Source organism: Drosophila grimshawi, unplaced genomic scaffold (genome assembly GCF_018153295.1).
Source record: "Drosophila grimshawi isolate 15287-2541.00 unplaced genomic scaffold, ASM1815329v1 contig_1377, whole genome shotgun sequence".
Taxonomy (NCBI): Eukaryota; Metazoa; Arthropoda; class Insecta; order Diptera; family Drosophilidae; genus Drosophila; species Drosophila grimshawi.
Window position 1 is genome coordinate 9,079,046 of NW_025062900.1, and position 21,571 is coordinate 9,100,616.

At 36.3% G+C, this 21,571-nt stretch overlaps 1 protein-coding gene across 2 annotated transcripts in view; it reads right to left on the reverse strand.

Annotated features, from left to right (window-relative positions):
• LOC6562094 (cytohesin-1) overlaps window positions 1-21,229 on the reverse strand; it is a 38,060-nt gene extending 16,831 nt beyond the window's left edge. Inside the window, exons 1-2 of one of the 2 annotated variants that reach the window (XM_001988646.3) lie at window positions 21,059-21,229; window positions 20,338-20,411 (exon numbers count right to left, since the gene is read on the reverse strand). In XM_001988646.3, the coding sequence (XP_001988682.1) occupies window positions 20,338-20,411; window positions 21,059-21,137 (153 nt within the window). In that variant the 5' untranslated portion in view covers window positions 21,138-21,229. Of the gene's footprint in view, window positions 1-18,875; window positions 19,208-20,337; window positions 20,412-21,058 lie in introns of those variants that run through there. The other variant, XM_032736071.1, reaches the window with a different exon arrangement.
• Window positions 21,230-21,571: the final 342 nt, after the last annotated feature.

Consider the following 21,571-nt stretch of genomic DNA (forward strand, 5'->3'; position numbering starts at 1 on the left):
CAAATTGTTTGGCCCAATTGAGTTTGACGCTAATTTTTTATATTTAACCGACGGTCATACTTTAAATTAAACTGCTTTCAGGAAAACCAAGCGTAAGAAAAGAGGTCAAAATCACATTTGGACGACTGATCATTTATTCATGGTCAGAGCATGGCATTAGTTAAGCAGTTGTTCTATTTATTTGCACAAAATTTGTTGTTGCTATTTGTTTCTGGGTCAAGGTTGCAAATCACGAAGGCATTTGAAATTCAATTTTCTAAATTGATGCATTGATTGATTGACGCTGCATATGAAAGCTGCTACGAGAAATTGATTGCGATCTGAATAAATTCGTTGAATTACATCACATAACTGAAAAGTGCGGTAAAGAAAAGTAATAGGGTATATTGTCGATGTATACACCCCAAGTTGTTATGTGTTGCTTGATTTCAGTCACACTTATCACTAAAATCTTAAAAGGCCTGACACATTTCGTTAACTTTTAAAAACTTTCCCAAATAACTAATGTTAACTCTTTCTCCGCTCTCCAAAAAGACGAAAAAATATGTAAAATTAATTGAAAACATCAAATTCACAACTTAAGCAAGTTTATTCTTTGGAAGTGGTAAAAAAATAATGAATTAATAAAAATAAAAAAAAATCCTTGACCCCATTGAACAAGTTTGTATGGCCTGACGTCAGATATGAACTGAATATTCTCATTATAATTGGGAGTTATTATTTGCTTACAAATGAGCAGATCAAACAGGTTAGCGCAGTTACTCAAAAAGGGTGCTAATAATAAATATTCAACAACATATCCAAATGGCGTTGAAATGCTGATCTTTAAGCCGTAAACTTGTGGTACCTGTTTCAATACAAAATCGAAATGAGATTCTGTTGAACAGCGTGAAGACAAAAACTGGAGATTTGATTGTTGTTTCCAAGAATCGGCAACAGAAATTAACATTTTGAGAGCGTAGTTTCCTTTCCATGCATAACTCGAATTGAATAGCTCAAAGTCGAGGCTCAAGCGCTACGATATAACTTAAATATATAATATGTAATATTATATGATAAGAGCTGAGGCGCATTGCAATACGCAAGCGGATGTTTTTTGTTCGATTCACAAATACTTATGAGACATACACTGGTGAGTTCCAGCCTTATCAGCCCAAGTAAAGGCTTCCCATGAGAGACGCAGCAGAAACCGCAGCTGCGACATTTAGAAGTCGTTGATATACAACAATATTCCAATTCATAAGATAAATGCCCCAAATCTGGTAAATATTTTAGAGAGCATAAGGCCAAACGCAGCTTGTGGCATAGAGGCATAAAATTTGATACGAGGGTGGTTCATTAAATACCAGCTCTTCGATTGAAATTCAAACAAGTACAAATAATGAAAGCAAGTCAGCTCTTCTACGATATACCCTGAACCCAGCTGTATATATCTTTTGGCAAGTTTGTCAATAACATGGCAATGTATATTATACATTAATTAAAACGCCAATTTATAATATATACCTACAAGGCAAAATATTAATGTATTTTAATTTGCAAACCTTCAGCTTACAACAATTAATTGAATATGCAAATAATGAAACTGCAACCATATTTAAAGTTAAACAAATCTAAAATCGTTGAATATTTCTTAAACATTTGATAATTAATTGCCCCAAAATATATATTTTCAATTTATAACCACATTCTTTGAGGGAACAAAGCAAAACTGAATGCTAATTCTTTAAGTTTTCTGCACAATTCTAGTCACAACAACTGACAAACGACCCCCTTTGTGTGTGTACATCGCTTAGAACACTTTCCATTTTGCAGTTCAGAGCGAGGGTCAAATGACAAAGGAAACGGGGCAAAGGCTGCGAGGACAGACAGGATAGTGCCATGCGAGTGCTGTGCACATGAGTACATTCGAATGTCTCCGGAGTCTGGGATCTGTGAATGCCGTCTTGGCCCGCCCGACTCTTTGCCAAGTGGACAGACAACGGTTCGTGTCTGGTCTGGGACGTGATTTGAACGCGCAAAAGATATCCGCACTGGGTTTTTGTCTCTATTCGCCACTTTTTCTTTCAGTTGAGTTATTTTCTGTCTTTTTTTTCCTTTTTTCTTTTTGGTTTTCATTTCGTTTTCTTTTTTGGCTGTGTTCTTTTATTTGGCGCTCTGTTGTCTGAATGGTTGTCTGTGTAAAATGTGTGTGTGGTTGTATGTTGTGTGTGTGTGTTTATGTATGTGTGTGTTATTTCCTAAATGTGTTTTTGGCTGGGCCGTCAGACACGCGCATCTTTTGCTTACTTTTCTTATGTTTATAAATTTGAGAATTTTATGGCTGCTTTGGCGAGCGAACTGAACCCAAATATCCCGAACCGCGCAAGCAGCCCAATGACTTCTTCCTATTTTAAAAACTCAACATATGTGAATGTGTGGATGTGGAAGTGTGTGTCTGTGTATTTGTATCTGTGAGTGGAAAGTGAATTGTGGATACGTTTTGTAGAGAGTCCTTGAAAATAGCTGTCAACAGTCAGTTTCAACTCTGTTGGCGTGTTAATAACTGCAATGCATTTTTAAGTTGTTTCAAATTGCGCCGCAGATACTTTTTGTATCTATAAGTTTTGTTTATGCCAGCGCCTTCAGTTCTAGTCTCTAGTCTCTAGTTTTTCCCGTTCTTTGTGCAACTGACAGACTGCGCTGTTGCAGTTGCATCTGATGTCACTACGTGTGAATGGGTGAGTCTTTATTTTTGGTTGCGACATATGTTTCGGATTTACAAAACTCATTTTCTGTGTCAATGATTATTTTCTGTCAAACGATATGAACGACATTTTCCCATTTTCTGCGTATTTCCATATTTTTGTTTTTGAAAACATTCTCTGGTTGTTAGGGTATTTTCCAAATGGTTGGTCGTCCATAGATAACATTTGGCTGCCAGTTGTCTGCTGAATTCCCATTCAATATAGGTAAAAATATCAACTGATTTATGCAATGTATCTATAAATAGCTTATCATATTGATAAAAATATTGATTGCCAGTTCGCAGACTATTTATTCATTATATGTGGGAGTTCAATTAGGCTAGATAGATAAAATACAATTTCTTGGTAAAAAAAAAACAACGAAGAAAAAAATGGGAAAAATTATAGACTGCAGCTTATTTCTAAATGAAAATCTGTCAACTTCAATTTGAATTGCTGCAATTAGTTGCAATTTGTTTCACCCACAAATAATATTTATGTGATGTTTTTATCTATTTGTCTATCTTTTATTTGTGATTTTCAATGCTGTTGCCAAATTACTCAAGGTCATTGAATTGTTCTCTGGCCAGTCTCAATTATGCAAATGCCATTTTTGCGATAGAGATAGAAAAATGACTCATGCGAATCGTTTTCTCTTTAGAGAGACACATTCCAATGTCGTAGCAGACTCAGAAAATGCCGACTGCCTTAATTAAGAATAATAATAACCGCAGACGACAAGTTTCGAATGCTAAAGAAATACCAAAACAAAAACACATTGTTATTTGATTTTCAAGAACATGACAAGTGGATATTTTCACTTTAAGTTAATTAATGAACATAAATCATATTTTCTTTTGATTTTCCAAGCATTTGCAAAATATACGCTTTTATTTTGTGCAAGCGTTTTTTTTTTTTATTATTGAAAGTAAAAAAGTGTGGAAAGAGCTGAAGGCGGTGAAATTCAGCAGACCAAGAAAGTAAACAAAATGCGTAATGTGCCCGGCGGCATGCGAATCATATAAATACAAAAAGCTCACTCGTAATATTTTGTGAAAACATTTACTTAATGCTCAAATAACTAAAAATGAACGACTATGAAATACGCATTGTTTAAAAATGTTGTTTCAAAATTGAATTAAGCAAGCTCAAATCATTTATTAATTTACTCAATGAGATACACTTTGTTTAGGTACTAAATTGTCCTACATTTTTTTTATTTCCATCGCTATTAGCTCACATATAGCTCATATAAATTTTTTACACAATAAAATTTGACTAAAAGTGTTGTTTCAAAATTCAACTTACTAACCAAGCTGAATGTGCCCCATTAATTTACCCAAAGGCAGCGCACATAATATAGGTGTATGTGGCTTTCATTTGTATTGAATGTGAGTACAAATTGTGGTCACAAACTGATTGGAATGATAATTTGTAATGTTATCTATACGTACTACTATAAAGTAGAGAGTGAGTCAAACACGATAAATAACAACAAGTTGCCATCACACATTGCGTACTTGAGTAGCTTTTGATCATTAAAATAGCTGAAACGGTGACTATCTGAATAAGATATGGAAATGTTTTAGATGGGTGCATCGTATACATCATTTATTGCACATAGAAAAACCGCAGCATGTGGGAAATTAAATGCACAATAAATAAATACATGTGTACACATGAGTGTGTCTATTAAAAAGTGGCACACAAATTGTTTAGCACGCAGCTGGAATGGCAATTGTTTCCCACGTGCATTTAAAACGGTTTCACCTAATTACCTTATTTTTTGCACAAAAGATACCTTGTGGTTGGGGGTGGTGGACAAAGGGAGGGGTTGGTTGGTTGGGTTGGGTTGACGACAACATCAACGCAAAAGCAAATAATCAAGCCAGCGAATATAGCCCAGTTCAGCACCCACACATTTGGACAGGCCATAAAATTTGGTGCTCAGTTTAATTTATGACTTTTACATGACTAAATCGCACCAGTGTAAAAGGTATCTGTATCTGTATCCGTATCTGCCTGCGGCTCTATGTGTATCTTTAGCGTCACTGGATTATTGCCACGTATGAGGCAGCAACCACATAAATAACCAATAAAAACAACAACAACCGGCACGCGTTGCACTTTTTGGAAACATCAAATATAATTTAAAACAGCTATTCGCTCCTTTTTTCCTGCCTTTTTTTATGCTTCCATGGATACATGTTTGAAGCTGCCTGCTTGGGGGAAAAACCCCCTTCCCATTTTGAGTATATCTTGCTTAGTCCCCAATGCATATTGTGCCTGTTGTATGTATTGAAATGTAAGTGTGTCCGTGTTATTTTGAATAGCTGCCCCAAATTGTTGCTACCCCATCCGTTTATTAATCAAAGCGACAGTTGTGTTCATTCAACGCATTCCTGTGTTTAAGTTAAGTTTGAGATTTAACACGATTTTGATATTGATATATGGTTGATTCTAATGGAGTTTCTCGCATGCTATTAACTCAGGTATTTGAAATACAAATAAGAATTTATCAATTTAAAATATAAAGTTTGACTATCAGCTCAGATTAAGCAGTAATATATTGAAATAACTATAAATACCCTAGGTAAATATTTATTTTGATATATTGTGTTTTTATATGTCAAATCCAAGTATCTGATTTATGTTTCAATATATTGCTGAAATGTTAGCATTTCTGACCGTTTGCCTAATGGGAAAACCATTCACAGCACTTTTGCCCATGATGAAAGCTCCGGCGAGTGAGGAAATCCTGCAGTTTCTTCAGAGCTGCAAAGCAGCCACTTGACACAGAAAGAAGCGGCGCTAAAAGCCTGCCAGGCAACAATGAACAACTAAGAATGACATAGTCGAGTGAGCACAACTTCGAGATACTCTGACGCCAACTGTTAAATATATTTCTGTATTTGCATTGCCAAATTTCCATTTAAAAAGCACACTGAAATGTAAGCACAGATGTGGATGTCTTGGAGGTCTTTAGCTCTTACAGTCTCTGCGCTCCTTTGGTTGTACAGATGAATGAATGAACGAACAGGTATGGATTTACTACCTTCATTATATCCATTTTATCCTTACCCTCAGGGTATAAAAATGCCATTGTGAAAGTTAACGCTCCTCTGGCGATTACACAAATATTCACATTTAGTGAGTTTGGAGAGTGAGTCAACGATACGTCAAAGTCTATGAGTCAGTAGGCCTCAAGAAACATGGCTAAGAAAAAAAGGCGCGACATACACAACAATTTCAATTTTAATATATTGGCCCGAATTTGCAAATGCAAAAAAAAGGCGACACTTAAATGTATGATAAAAAACACAACTCGAGTATTTTGCCCATGCAAATTGCGTACATTTGAATAATCGAGTACAGGCTGCACGAGGTCAATGCAATTACAAAGTACTCAAAGTACAAACCAAAAAGAAAAAAAACTTGAATTAAATAACAACGCAAAAGCAAACGGAAGAGGAGGACGAGTGGCAAGCTAATTACGTGTGACAAGGATCTATAAGATACATTCAGCATAATTAACATTATGGTGCAAAAACTCTTTGCTCAACTGCCACCAAATGAGCAAATCAAACAAAGACTAGCAGCAGTTAGATCAACAACAACAACAAAAACAACGACAACAAAGTTGCAACTTGTTGCATTAACAGCATTCCCTAGCCTGCCCCACACATTAGTCATCCTGCAACTGCATTGAGTGGTGCCCATTGTGATTCTCCCCGTCGCATTGCAGCTTAGATGAAATGGGTTTCGATAGGCCCTCGACTGCCACGACTGAAATGCAAGGCATTCATTTCTATGCAAGTATTTTTCTTTTTTTTTGGTGTGAGTCATCATTGTTGATATTTTTGCACACAAGCGGCGACGGGAATGTGAATGGGAACGGGTCTGGATACGGTAGTCGTGCCTAGAAACAGCCTGGCAGCAGTGTCCAAAGTATATGTGCGGCATAAATCAGCAGTAGATAAAGAAAATCGCAACAAAGCACTAGATAAGTGAGTGCATAAAAAAAAAGATACACATATTAGAGCTTGTTAAGTGTCATAAACTGGAGCAGACATGCAACAACAACAAATACACATACACATACACAGAGACATGCATTTGATGTGTGACAAGAGCTACCAAGTGGATTCTCTTTTTACAGGGCCAGGGACAGCAGCGGATGTTGACACGGTTTAAAAGGTAGATAAGAAGATGGGGCATTGGAATTATGAACAGAGAGCGCTTGTTGTGATCGAAGTGTCCATACTAAAAGAGGCATGTTAACAACAGCAAACAAACAAACACAAGTCACAAGTCAGCAACTAAAAGCATTTTTCTACAATTCTCAAATAGTTTAAGTCTGCTTCGAACAGTAGTCTCGTCGATGGGTAAACAAAGATTAAAACAGGAATGTTGAAAGCTAATTGATTGCATACACAGCTTTTACATTTTTAATTATACTCAAGAGAGTGACTTCATATATTTAATAATATCGTATTTAATTTGTATGATGGGGTTATTTTTTCATCCGAATTTCCCAAATCTATGCCACAAGTGTTGGACTATATTTTATATTAAAAAAACCCCACACTTGTATTCCATCTTTCTGATATGTTTAACAAAAAACTTTAGACATGGGTGCTTCCCATAACTAAATATATATTTTATTGTGCGCTTTTGCTATTCTCTATTGCTTTATTCAATTTGTGCAAATCTGTAAATGTATTGAACAAACTTTAACACTAATGAATTAAACAAGCTGATAACAATAACAATTTGCCAGCGGTCACAAAAACAACAGCAACACTTAACCCATACTGTGTGTGTGTGTGTGTTTTCAGATCAAATAAAAACAATTGTAATAAATTAATATAATGGCAAGGCAAACAAAGTCAACAGCGCCAGCAGCAAAGTAAACATAATAAAAACAAAAATAGAAGAGAAAAACACAGCAAATGACAACAACTGAACCGAATTGTTAAAATATATTTTAATTGTGCACAATGAAGGGCTGCCCGCTGCTTCTATAATTGTAGACAGACAGTCAGTTAGCTAGCCAGAGCCTAGACGAGGACGAGGCGAATTCGAACTCGAAGTCTGAGACCCAAGTCCAAGTCACACAGTCAAGTCATTGATCTTCGACAAAAGACCACAGCCATAACAAAGAAAGCAACAACAACGACTAGTCCAAATCCAAGAGCAGTAGAAAGAGAGAAATATATATAAGTTTTGCTAGAAAATATCAAAATCAACATCAACGTCAACGTCAAAGGCAGACAGAAAGGTCGCCGGCAGTTCCATTTCACTACTATGATGATGATGTTTGTTGACTTGCCTGAGGGTTAAGGTCGCCCAAAGCCTCTTTTACCAATAATGCCATATTTCTATATACCCAGCAGTCATAAAATGACAAAAAGGGCATAATCCAGTTGTTGGAAATGTATGTAAACCATAATGAATATAAAAAAAATCCAATGAAAATAACAATTGTGTTGACTGACTACCGTGAAAAGATATGTTCCCAAGTCGAAAGTTAAAACTGCCATTTAAATGATGTATCTACTACACCTTCTAGTCAATCACGCTCAATCGGAGCACTTTCAATTGTTAGTGTTCGCTGTAATATGTAGTTTAGTTTTAGTGTGCATTTTGTAATATGCGCATTTGAAATTCGAACCCTTTAAACTGGTCGCCATCTGTATGCAAATTTACAAATAGGGAGCAACCGAGGGAAGCAGTTCAAAGGTTTGTCCATTGCCTTGTTTACTTTCTGGCTGGGCGGGTTAAGGGTTTTTCTCTTCATGTGTGGTGTTTGTTGCCTGGCACGCGAGTGGAAGTTGAAAATGTAATAAAATAGCATTTTGCTATCGCCTGTTTTTTTTTTTTTTGTGTTATAATTAGCATTTGCCGCATGGCAGCAGCTGGCAAGGCGATACAAACAGAACACAGCCAACAAAGACCCGAAAGGAAATGCCCGGTTAGACTCATAAAACCAGAGTTAGACGCCATTTGGTGGTCCTTCGATTGCTGGCTGCCACCTTAGTGCTCAATGCATTCTATAACTATTGGCTTTATGACCTGAACTGAACGAATTCGAGGGTACGTTGACTAAATCAGGATATAGGTGCAGAATGCAGACGGTGGATTTTAGATGAGATGAGATTAATGACAACTGCTTAGATTTAAAGCGCTGTCGTTAAGAACATACTTTCAACCACGTGTTAAACAAAAATGTGTTACTAATTATAAAAAATTAAAATAATTCGCATATTATTATCATATATTATTTATTTTTAGAACTTTAAGTGTGGTATATTCTTGCTTTTTTATTATTATTATAAATATTTTAAAGCTTTTGTGTTAATGTAGCCTGCATTCAGAGTGTTCAGAATTCGTTGTAGTGCTTGCAGCACTTTCATTGCATTATAACAACTTAATAATACATATTTTTTTATGTTTGTCAGTTGCATTTTATTTTGAGTAGCGCACCCCCATTTATTGAATAAGTGCCACATGGGTTATTACTATTGAGTTGCAGGCATTGCTGCCGCCAAGGGCTGTTTTATAGCACCCCAACCCCCACTCGAACACCTCCTCCCATATAAGACAAATGCAATTAGCTTCAGACTGGCAGTTGCCTTGCCCTTGGAAATTGGAAAATATTGCTGTGAGTAGCACGAGAAATGCTATTCATTGTCTAGCTAAAGTCAAAGCACATTAGGGTCATATACAAGTAGATATAATTGCGCGCACACACACACACACACTCACACACATGTGTGTGTCTTTCCACATGTATATTCCACGGCGCCTTTTAGGGAGTAAGAAGGCTGCCTTATTTACTTTTACCTATGTACCGTGTCCGGGCACTATTAAATTAATTATGCCCGCATCTAATGGTGATGACTCGCTGCTGTTTTATAGATTTATAAAAAAAGGAGACTTCAAGCAACAATAACAACAACCAACAAGAACATCAACAATTCTAAAAACACTTTACGGCACTTTGTTTTGTGAGTTATCTTTAAATGTTTTTAGCATGAAGAGCTTTGCAATTTTAATAGACTGCCGGGCAGTGTTTTGTTTGTTAGTCGTTAGTCTTGCTGTTGTGCTATTTACTTTTGTAAATAAATGACCCTGGACTTAATCAGAAATATAATTTTAAGCCATAACAACTTATGTCATAAATTCGGTTGAAATGTTTTATAATCTTGTTAGACTTGTGCTCTGTAATAATAATACATTCGACTTGGAAGTACCCTGGTTCATATTAAAAATATATATAAATGTTAATTATTAGCAACTGACTGTTACAAGCCAGGGTATATAAAAGTCGATTAAATGTTGATACGCTCGAGATTTGCATTTCAAATGAATGCTAATAGAGAAATACCCACATGTGGCTATATTAGTATGAAATCATTCAATTAATCAGCGCAAAAAAGGTATATTAATTATGTGATTTAAGCGTTTTATTTTCCACTTTTTAATTAGTTCAAATGAGGCACGTGCACAAAATTTATAATCTATAAAATGAATCAAATTGCGATTCAACGGATGCTAAAAGTGCGCAGCATCTCAAATGGGTCTGGAAGTGGGTCGACAATGGGATCTGGGCAGATGCTCCGATTTCCACATTAGACGATTCACTCAATTCTCGTCTCTATACAAAACTTAGCTTGCGTTTTCACGCCTGTTGCTCTCAGCTGTCTGCAAATTGTTTGTTGTTTTGCTGTCAGTTTTCGCAGACTATTAATAAGCACAAAAGCAAAAACAACTTTAACATGAGAAACAGCAACAATAACTGCTGGTCAAGTTCAGCATTGCATTACAGCCCAAAAGCCTGTTGTTGACTTTGGCCTAAAGAAGTTGCCATTTGTTCGTTCGTGTCCGAAATTCGAAATCTAATCTCACATTACACAACGACCAACAAGTTGCAAGAGGCAGTAAGAGAGAGAAATAGAGGGAGAGGGAGACACAGCAACAATAAACAATTAAGTTGCACGCGGCTCGTGTTAGTTTTGTTGCGCTCCCGGCAAAACACAGATTGAGTTGAGCAAAATATAGAATTTCATTAAATGCTGACAAAAAGCTGCTTATTCGTGCAAAAACTGTATACATTTTGCTAATGCCAACATCTGCTCATAGAGTCTGTAAATTATAAAAAATTGGGTTGCAGAGTTTATCGTATTCCGTAAATGATTATAATAAAATAATTAACTAGCAGATTTATGCTTGACAGACAAACATATAAGAAAAATCAAATGAGAATTGAAACTCGCTGAGAACTATAATAAAAATGTATTAATAAATCATATCAAAGACAGCTTTAAGAAAAACATAAATACTTTATAGACAAGAAATGTTTCCATTAAAGCAATGTTTAATAATAAAAAAAGAGACAACAATTGTGAATGAGAATTATGTGGAAAGGTTGCAAGTGAAGCATGTTATAATTAACGATTTTTATAGACAAGCACCCCATTTTTTAATGAGAGCTAACAGTGAATGTCATGTCTGCGGTTACCTGACGAAGGCTCGACTCTAGTTTTCGCACCTGCAACCGATTATAATCGCCCCTCCCCCTTGCAACAAACTTTAAATATAGTTGACCACACGCGCCGGGGTATGAAAATACGTGGCAAACATGGGCTCGGATCGCTTAGTTTTGTGAGTGCTGCATTTGCAAATGCATTTTGCACCGGGGCAACCAATATTCGTGCAAAATTGTAATGGCCAAATGCAATTTATTTTTAGCGCATGCAACGACCCGACAAACTGACAAACCGACATGCCAACAAATGTTGCGGCACGGGGCACGCGTTGCGCATGTTTGTTGACAATTAATGCAAAGTTCTTGCTGCTGCTGCTGTTCATATTGTAAATGTTGCTGGGCGCGCCCAAAAAGCGTTGCCAGCGCTCAAACTGCACTTAATGCATTAATTTCCGCATTACTTGAACAGAGGCGCAATTCAGTGGCATATAGATACAGATAGTAACCGTTAGACTCAGCTAGATGTACATTGAAATATGTATATGCATATCTGTCAGATATTATATGAAACATATATGTACATGAATTACTGAATATATTTGATTATTTCAAACGATCACTGAATAACTAATTATGGCACTATTTTTTTTTTCTCTTTCAATATTTTTTTCTACAATATTAATTCCTATAAATGTATAAAAATATGTTAAAAATTCGAATTATATTCTTGCACATTGCAGTAATCGAGTGACCACTGTACTTCATCTATAGTTTTTAAATGGCGACCCCAGCACCAATGCAGCTGAGCTGACCAATTGCATCAAAATTCTTGCACGGCAACTGTAAATTTAATGAACGCATCCGCTGCTTCTGCGGCTGCTGCTGCTGCCGGGTCAAACCCTCTTACTCCTTTGGGTGACACAATGTATGTATGTATTTATGTGTGGTCACTGCTGGACCCACCCCTCACCACACCTAACCCAAATGAGCAGCTTCTCCAGCTCGCTGGGCTGCATTCATTCAACTCAACAGAGGAAGAGAGAGAGAGAGAGAGATGGATCGCACTTTGATGTTGTTTTAGTGGCTTCTGCTGTCAACGGCATCGCCCAGAGGTTAATATACTTCGCTTGATAAACCGCAAACTATGCTGGGCTTCTTCTTCTCCATCTTCTCCTTCTGCATCGCATCTCTCACTCATTTTTACTTATTGCATTTGCTTTGCATTATGTCGCCCTTTGACACGCCCCTCTGGCCATGCAGAAAAGTCTCGTCACTGTTGAATTCTCTTATGGATATATTGACTAATCATCATTACAGTTTGTTGTGCGAATAACGGTTTACAGCAGTGTTTAGTAGACACAGCGCATGTGTTCCATTCGTTGATGATATACAAAGCGGAACTGTTGAATATTTATGTATTTCTCAAAGTTGGCAATGCTGTTCCATTAGCCAGTTGAATATTTCGTAGAACTGTTGCCAACAGTAACTTTGGCAAAATAAATCAAGTTTGGCATTTTTCAACACTTGCAAGTAGATTTCAAGTGTTATCTTTAGTATCCTTGCAAAATACAAGGAGTAATCACACTGGGGACATAAAAGTCTATGCATTACATTGAATTTTATGTTTTGTCGACTTCAGAGACAACATCAATTTTATAGCAAACCATTTCAGCCACAAGAGGAGAGTTTGAATGCAATTGAAATTACGACGTTGCCATCGCAATCCACAATTGGCCAGACCAGACACAAGAAGTAAACGCATAATTCCAGTGTCAGCCAAGTGGCAGCTATTGATTTCTTCTACTACAAAATTCATGTTTTTTTTTCGCGAAACTCAAAAGTGGCCCACAACAACTGGGGAATGTCGACAACGAATGTTGGCAGGCAGCGCGCGCCATTTGCATTCTTGGCAGCAAAAAAAAAAATCAAAGAAATAAAATAAAAAATATCGCTGGCAACACTCAACGTTCAAGAAACTCTGGCCCCTGCTCCCCTTTGCCCCGTTGCAACAAGCCCTACGAACTGTTTGTAGTTTTCGGTGTTTTTGGCATGTTTCATTGGCAGGCGCACTTTTAAAATATGCACAAAAAATAGCCAAAGCAGCAAGAAGCGCAGCAGGTGGATTGCTAAGGGGCTGGGTGAGCGGCGGAACAGAAGCCGCATCCACAGCCAGTTTTACAATTGCCTGTGGCGGTGTTTATTGTGAGTCGCGGCAAAGCGGCAACACTTGATAACAAATGCCAACGCTAGAGGTCGCCACTCGTGGCAATTGTTGTGGCCAGTTCCTTTAGCGACAGACAAAACATGGCAATACACATTCCAAATTGCAGAAAAGCCAACAAATTTGCTCAAAAAACTTGACAAGTTTTAAGTATTTCAATTTTTGATCAATCAATAACAAACAATTCTAGTATTACATATCCATTTTTTATCTGTTTTATTTACTCATTCAATATATATATCATATATTTTCTATTCCTCTCTTTGAAAATGCCAAGTTTCTCCAACGTTTCGGTAAATCGGAATGATCTGGACTAAAAGCCAACGATAAAGTTCGCCACCCGCTTTTATCGTGTGCGCGTCAGTTAAACTACTCGTGTGTACAATTGTTCAAATATATATATATATATCTATATATAGCATATAGATAGCTCTGGTAAGCACTTGTACAACTTACAACTGCGACACACAGCGTCATTTGCGCTTGTCTTTTCCTTTTTGGCGCAGTAAATTTGTTTTGAATTTATTTTTTGGCAAACTTTTGGCCTATTGGGAAAATGGTTGGCAAAATTGCTGGGAAAAGTGGTGCCTGCTAACGGGTTAGTAGCAGCAGCACCAGCACCAGCATGGCCGTAACTTATATTGGGGGTCGTCATGCGGTCTTCTCCCAGCTAACCTTCGTCTGTATGCTCGCTGGGCCGTATCCTGACCTTTTCCATAATGATTTCGTGTGTCCCTTTTTTGTTTTTCATTTCATTTGATTTTTCATTTCAGTTTGTCAAACAGTTTTGTGAATTTACATCAAATTCGATTCACTGCTGCATTACTATTATTCTATCAACTCTGTCTCGTTTATTTATAGTTATAAGAAGGAGAATTGATTGTTTTATTCATTTGTTTGGTTTTTGTTTTGTTTGAGGTGTAAGTGATAAGGTTGAATACATTTTTATATATGGGTAGCTGTTTGCTTAAGCCAGAAGCATGAGTCAGATAAAATATTATCTAAAGAGCTCTTTTAAAGTTCAGCAGTAATAAAAGTTTTTCAGTAAAAAACTTTGACATCGTTGCTATTCCCTTCTATTCCATTCAGTTTATTATATATTGCAAAGTCTCGTGCTTGAAGAATTAATGTTAATTATTTATGTGGACAACAAAAGAATCGCTTGATCAAGATAAAATTCCTTGCACAAATCGCAAAGCGTGCTTATAAATGTTTATTACTCATATAGCAAACTTAAACAAATAACGTAAAAGTATATAAATAAAACAACAACAAAAAAAAACCGGCTGTCGTCAATGCGAATTTGTATAAAACCCATATTCTAACTGACAATAATTGATAAATCCCACAGAAATAGCAACAACAACTACAACAAAGAGTCAATAAAGCGGAAATATGAATCTGACGTCACATTTGTTAATCAGCTCTATGATTAATAACAAAGGTAAACACAAGAATGCACATATATATATACACAATTATATATAAACATTTCCAACTACCTAGGGGAGAACTTCAGCCTTCGGTATCGTGTAATTTTTATATAAATAATGGAATTTATTAACAGAGTTGAAAGTGACGCGTTTTTGTACTTGTAAATTGCTGGCAAGAAAATATATATTTTATTATATTTGGTTTCGGGGATATTTACATGGAAGATTCAGATTAGGACAGCTGCTCGTTCATTTATAGAATAATTATTTTTTTAAATCGCTTTTATACTTAATTTTACTCTTATGCACAATTTTCTCACTTCTCTTTAGCTTCAAATTTTTGTGTATTATCTGCACACTTTTATTTTATTTTTGGTTGATAAGCTGGATACTTATCAGTTTATTTATTGTGGCAATTTTTAGTCAAGCCAATTTAATATATTTATAAATATTTATACAAATTAGTTTCACTTTTTCTTTTTCTTTTTTTGCACTAATTCTCTTTAAATTGGCTGACACTTTTGTTGTTGTTTTAGAAAAACTATAAATAAATAGTAACGCGCGCCGAACTGTTGGTTTTTGTATTTTCTTTTTGTTTTTTTGATTTGGCACTCCGACAAAATGCGGGACTCTTTCGAACGCGCACGAAAATAAATTTTTTGTTTTTTTCTGTTTTGAGTGCCGCACGACGCCGACGAGTTTCGTCCGTTACGTTGACATTTTGTTTGGATTCTCGACTGTTAATGGCAAAGGCAACAACAACAAGTGTTCCGAGTGCACAGGCATTAACATCTTAAGTTGATGCCATTGCTCATTTGCTGTTAAAGCGCTGTTTACACGCTGTCTGACTCAAAATGCACTGTTCGTGTGCTGTTAACACGCTGTTATTCTTGAGTGAGCAGTCAATATAACGCTCTTTTCGTTTAAAAACATGGCCTAAGAGAGCATGAAGTCTCTGCAGTCAGCTGTTGTGACGCTCACAACAAGTGTCTTTGACATTTAAGAGAAATCAGCATTTGACTGATGAGTAAAGGTCTTTAAACTAAGGAATTGATAAATAAGTGAAGTATATTTAAACATATTTTACAACTTTAAGAAATAACATAATATTAAATAATGAAACGTAAAGAGTGTATGCACAAATAAATCAATACATCATAATTTTTCTATTCATTAAGAGAGTTATTTAAGATATTTTCTTTGTTTTACAAATAATGTCCTTTAAATTTATTGAAAAACATAATGCATTTGCTTTAATTTAAGCTATAGTTTAAATTTGTAGTTCGGCAAGTCTTCAATTCCGTCAAGCAATTTTAAATCCTAACAGGAAAATCCCTTTTGTCGGAATGTGTGGAAATGAAACACGTACACTCACACTCGCACACACACATGCATACATAAGCGATTCCATTTGCATGCAGACATCATAAACTGCACTCTGCTGGCCACATTTGCGTTACTTGTCGTTGGCCACACTTCGATTAGTTTGCCATTGTGTATGCTGCTGCCCAGAAGAAGAAGAACAGTAAGCAACAAACGGCAAACGGACAGGAGAGAGAGAGACCGAAAGGGTCATTGTTGGCACTCGTCGTCATGGTCATTGTTGTTTTTGTTGTCGTTTATAACCTCAAAGCAGACGCCATAAATCAAAGAACAAATTTGCACTTTAAGTGCGCTTTCAATAAGTTTAGCCCTCCAACTCATTGTTGCTGAAACTTATATTGGCTATTGTTGCTGGCGCTGCTCACATAAATAATAATTTAAAATACACGCCAGAGTATATATAAAACAGCAACTTAATTATGCAGAACAAACAATACTTAGCAAAGTGCATAAGAAATTACTAAAGAGCAACAGCAACTTAAGAGTAACAGAGCAAAGAGAGCTAAACAGAGAAGTGAGCAGAGAGAGTGAGAGAGAGCTGTTTCTTTGACATTGGCAAGATCCGGATTAAGTGATGACAACATTGCACAAAAACACAAATACAAACGACGACCGTAAAAGGTAAAAATATAGAAATTGAAAAAAAATCTACAGAAAATTGTCAGTTTTGCATAACATTTAGTTTGCCAAAACGGTTTATCAATGCTCACTCTGACAGTCCATCACAAAGCAAAGTTGCTGCAGATAAGAAATGTCGAGCAGCTGGAAAAGAGAGAGCTTATCAGCTGCCAATAAGAGAGCGGGAAGAAATATGTCGATCTCTTCTCTCTCTCTCTCTCCCCCAAATGTCGGCGCAATTTAACATTAATTTTAAATGATTAAGGAGCTGTCTGAGCACACACATATTTATATGTGTATATGTTTATATACCCTACATACAAAAACAAGAAACACATAATTTTATATGAATGTATATTCGCGTGGCTTGCGATAAGCGATAATTCTGAGTGTGATTCATGAGAAGCATCTGCGCCAATTCAAAGGCAAATATTGAATTATTATGAGGAAGACCGGCAAGTTGCGATTTTCTGGATGAGTTTAACGGAAATGAACAAACAATGTGTTTACACAATTAATCATCAGAAAAACCGTAAAATAATAAAAAGGTTTGTGTACATTTTAGAAGTGCAGTTTAGCGCCAAACTAATAATAAAATTTATTTTGTATTCTTTTGTTTCAAGGCTTTTGGGGCATACTTTTAGGCTGCGTATTTAAATCCAACAGCCAACAGCAAGCTTATCTTTTCCCCTTTAAATCTTGCCAATGTATAATGTATTTTTACGAATAATGATACTCTGCAGTCTAGATATATTAACTACGATCTCATTTTAATTCGTGATAGACTATTAATGTAGAGTATAGCTTAGAGATTTTTAAATTTCAATTCTAGAAATGAGTTTTTATAGTTTTATAATAGAAAAGAAGAAACATTGCGTTGGGCTTGCTATAATTAGGTGTTATAATTATAAGTCTAAGGTTATTAAATAAAGTAGCAGATATATTTACCCCATCCTCCCTTCTCGAAAGTAAACAAAAGAGCCGAGCACGAGACAAGAAATTCGTGAAAAAAAGGGTAAGGCAGACAACAGACCACAAGCCAAAAATTTAACCCAAACTTAACCCGAAATATGAACTCGACTAATTGCCGAAAAATTGAAATAAAAACCAACGAGCCGCCAGTCAAAGAGGGATATACACCCCATATATCAAATACATATGTATATATATATATATTATATACATTCAAGTATGATGAATATTTATGCATTGCGGTAAATGGCAACCAACACAGGTAGCGAAACAGAGAAGGAAGCCAAAGGAACAACAGAAACAGAAACAGGATCAGCGGAGCGAGGCTCGTTGTTCGTCGAGGTGTCGATTGCCATCGTCAGGTAGTGCAATGAATAAATACCCAGGAACCTAAAACAACCTAAACAAAGTCCACCAAAATTACGCGTAATAAGCAAGCGATGGAAATTTTCGAGCAGTTGGCTGGAAAAATGCGCGAAAAATGAATTATGATCCTAAGCCTGGTATAAAGATCAGCAACAACAAAAAATATATTTATCGTTTACTACCTGATGGCTGAAAATGTCAACTTGTAAACTTCTTCTTCGTTCTTTTGAGATCCTCTTTTTTTTGCATATAGTATATTTTCAGTATGGGAATGATCTTTAATTAAAAAACTTAACTCAATGTTAGCACACTTGGTTTGCTATAAAATACATTCATCATGTATAATTAGTTTAAAAACAAACAAAAAGTAAATTCCACACTTAAAGATAATAAATGTTATTTAAACACTTCTGCCTTGTATTAATACATTTAATTCACATTCTTTCAAGGCATTGTTCGATATTTTTTTTTTTAATTGAGCAAATAAATGTTGCTACCACATTGATAAGACTTGTGTAGATATTTCTTAACCTGCTCAACAATTACTACGTGTTCAACTCACAAATATTTATTTAGTATATATAAATATAGCAATTCATTCATGCATTCATTATTTTGATAAGAAACTAGAGATTATTGGATGAGTCAGTTTGACGTCCACTCACCTTGTTCTTGGTTTTGTTTACGATTTTGCGAAATAGAAACTTGTACATAGCACAACGGTGACAACAATAATAATAACAGCAACAACAACAACACCACCGTTAATTAACTCACGTATTCGTTATGAAAATATTGTTTAAAGCGCACAAGGAAAACAAACGGTTTCTTATATTTATTACAGTATAACAGTTTATCGACTCTGATTTGAACGCACTGCGTTTAATTAATCGACAGCCGATCCTCTTCTTTCTTTCGTTATCTGTCTGTCGGTTGGTCTGTCTGTCTGTCGGTCCGGTCTGTCTCGGTTCGTGTGTCTGCCGCGCGAAACGTCATCGATGACTAAGAGACGACGTGAGCGAATTGTGCGTGATGGACGAAATTTTGCATCCCAATGAACAGGAGAGGCACGCAGGTAAATCAAACTTTTGGGCCCAGCCAGGAAGTAAATTTTTGTCATAGAGTTGAGAATATAACGAATTTGTTGAGCACAAATCTTACCCAGTTTACGTTTTAAGCTTTAGTAACTATTAAACTAGAGTATAATTTATCGACAATTATTTTTTCAAACGATCCGTGAATGCGCTCCTGAAGCGCAGTTTTGTTTACAGTTGCTGTTTGGATGCCGCCGAATACAGTTGTTCCCGCGTTGTTTTAGTTAATACAACAACAGCAATCATCTAATAATGTCAGCAACAAGTTCAAAAGCTGGCCACACTTCAAACCAACGGTATATTTTTTTTATGGATGCATAGAAATGTTGTTTATTGTTGCGCTCACCGAGAATGTCAATGAAAACGTTAGCAGCGACAGCAGAAAGAAGTGAAGCCTCGACGAAGATGGGTGGTCATTAAAAATAAAAATCAAATAAATTTGACAAAACAAAAGCAACGATCGCTAGCAAATTAGACGTGGCAAAATGTGAACAAACTAATTAGCCATAGCGAACACAAATGGAAATGGGAGCGAGAACGTGAGTCAAAAAGAGGAAGCAACGGCGACAGCAACGGCGACGCAGGTGTTGCTGCGCTGCCCTAGTTGGGTGTTTTGACATTTGCAGTGGCCAAAGGTGAAGGCAAAAAAGAGGGAGACGTCGATGATGATGATGAAGAGATAAAAATGTTCAAAATGAGTTGCTATTGTTCTTGCTGTTGTTATTGTTTTCGTGCTTACAGCGGGTCAGCCATTTCAACGTTTTTAAAGTCAAATGTGAGTTTCTGATTACAAAAAGCGCGATTTTTTTTTTAAATTTTCAAAAATGAGTTAAATTGCTTTTAGTACAAAAATACAGCATTAAAGAAACATACATAGAGATCTGCATAGAATATTAGTTATTATTATTAATGTACATAAACATTTATAAAAATTATTTTATCGTCGAATTATATGTTTCCATATATTAACTGTTTTGTTTTTTGTTTTTAACAAAAACTGTTTTTATTTTTGGCAGCACTGCTTGGGACTTACCTGGATCTCGAGTAAAAGCTCCTGCTTCTTTCTGCGCAGCTCGATGAGCAGTTTCTGTTGCTCAGGCGTCAATTCTGCAAGAATAAAACATAATTCTTAAGCGGATGCCTTTGCTGTTGTTGTTGCTGCCGTTGATTTGGTTAATTGGAACAGCGACATTCCACTCACACACAGTCACACATACGCACTCACTCACACATACGCGCACGTAAACACACCCACAAGCAAACACTCACACATACACAAAAACACAACGCTGCACTATGCGCACTAGAGCGAGAGAGAGAGGGAGAGGGAGAAAAGATGGTGCCAAATCAATACAAATAATAAAATTGAGCTCTTGTTACAATTGTTGTTGTTTTTTTTTTTCGGTTTCTCAACGGGCCGTCTGTTTTATTAGGATTATTAGTTTAATGCCGCATTAGGCGATTAATTCAATTGAAGGCCAGTTTAATAGACACGCACACACACACAGGCGCACACAATCGCCCACAAGCAGAGTCGCTTGTTGCTTCAACACTTTTCCTCCTCCTCCGCGCAACTACTACAAAAACACTTAATTTGCATTTGCATTTGGCATTCAAACAATTTCACTTCAATTGCAGCTTAAACTAATCTTTTTCTCAGCCGTCTTTGTTTTCTTGTTTACTCATTTCCCAATGCGTCCTCTCTGTATGTATGTGTATGTGTGTGAGTGTTTAGTGTGTGTGTGTATGTTTACCTGGCATCGAGAATTCACTGCGCCCCTTGGAAATCGCACCGTACGATCTGTTGTCGAAATTGTCCATTGCGCTTATCATTGTGGCGGGCACGGTTATCACACACGCACACACACTTTCCACTAGTTTAACATAATTTGTAAGTTTTGCCAAATTGCTGGCGTTTTCATTTATTAAACACTATTCAATTTATCATAAACAAATCAACACAAGAAATTCTTTCGACTTTTTCTTTCCCACTAGGGATGAGCGAACACTGATGCATGGAGATGGTACACGCGATATGTAACGCAATTGGCGTTGCCACACTTTGCAACTATTGCTATTTTTATTTTGTCTGGCATATATAATTGAATTTGTTGTATAAGATTTAAACTATTAATTGAAGTTCAGTAGGCTATGGCTATGCATGTCGTTTGCAGTTCGTTTCATAAAGTAGTTTTTTCTTGTTGTAACATTCAGCATGGAAGTAAAGTGTAACTAAAGTTAACAGAATTGCTCCACCAGCGCGGCGA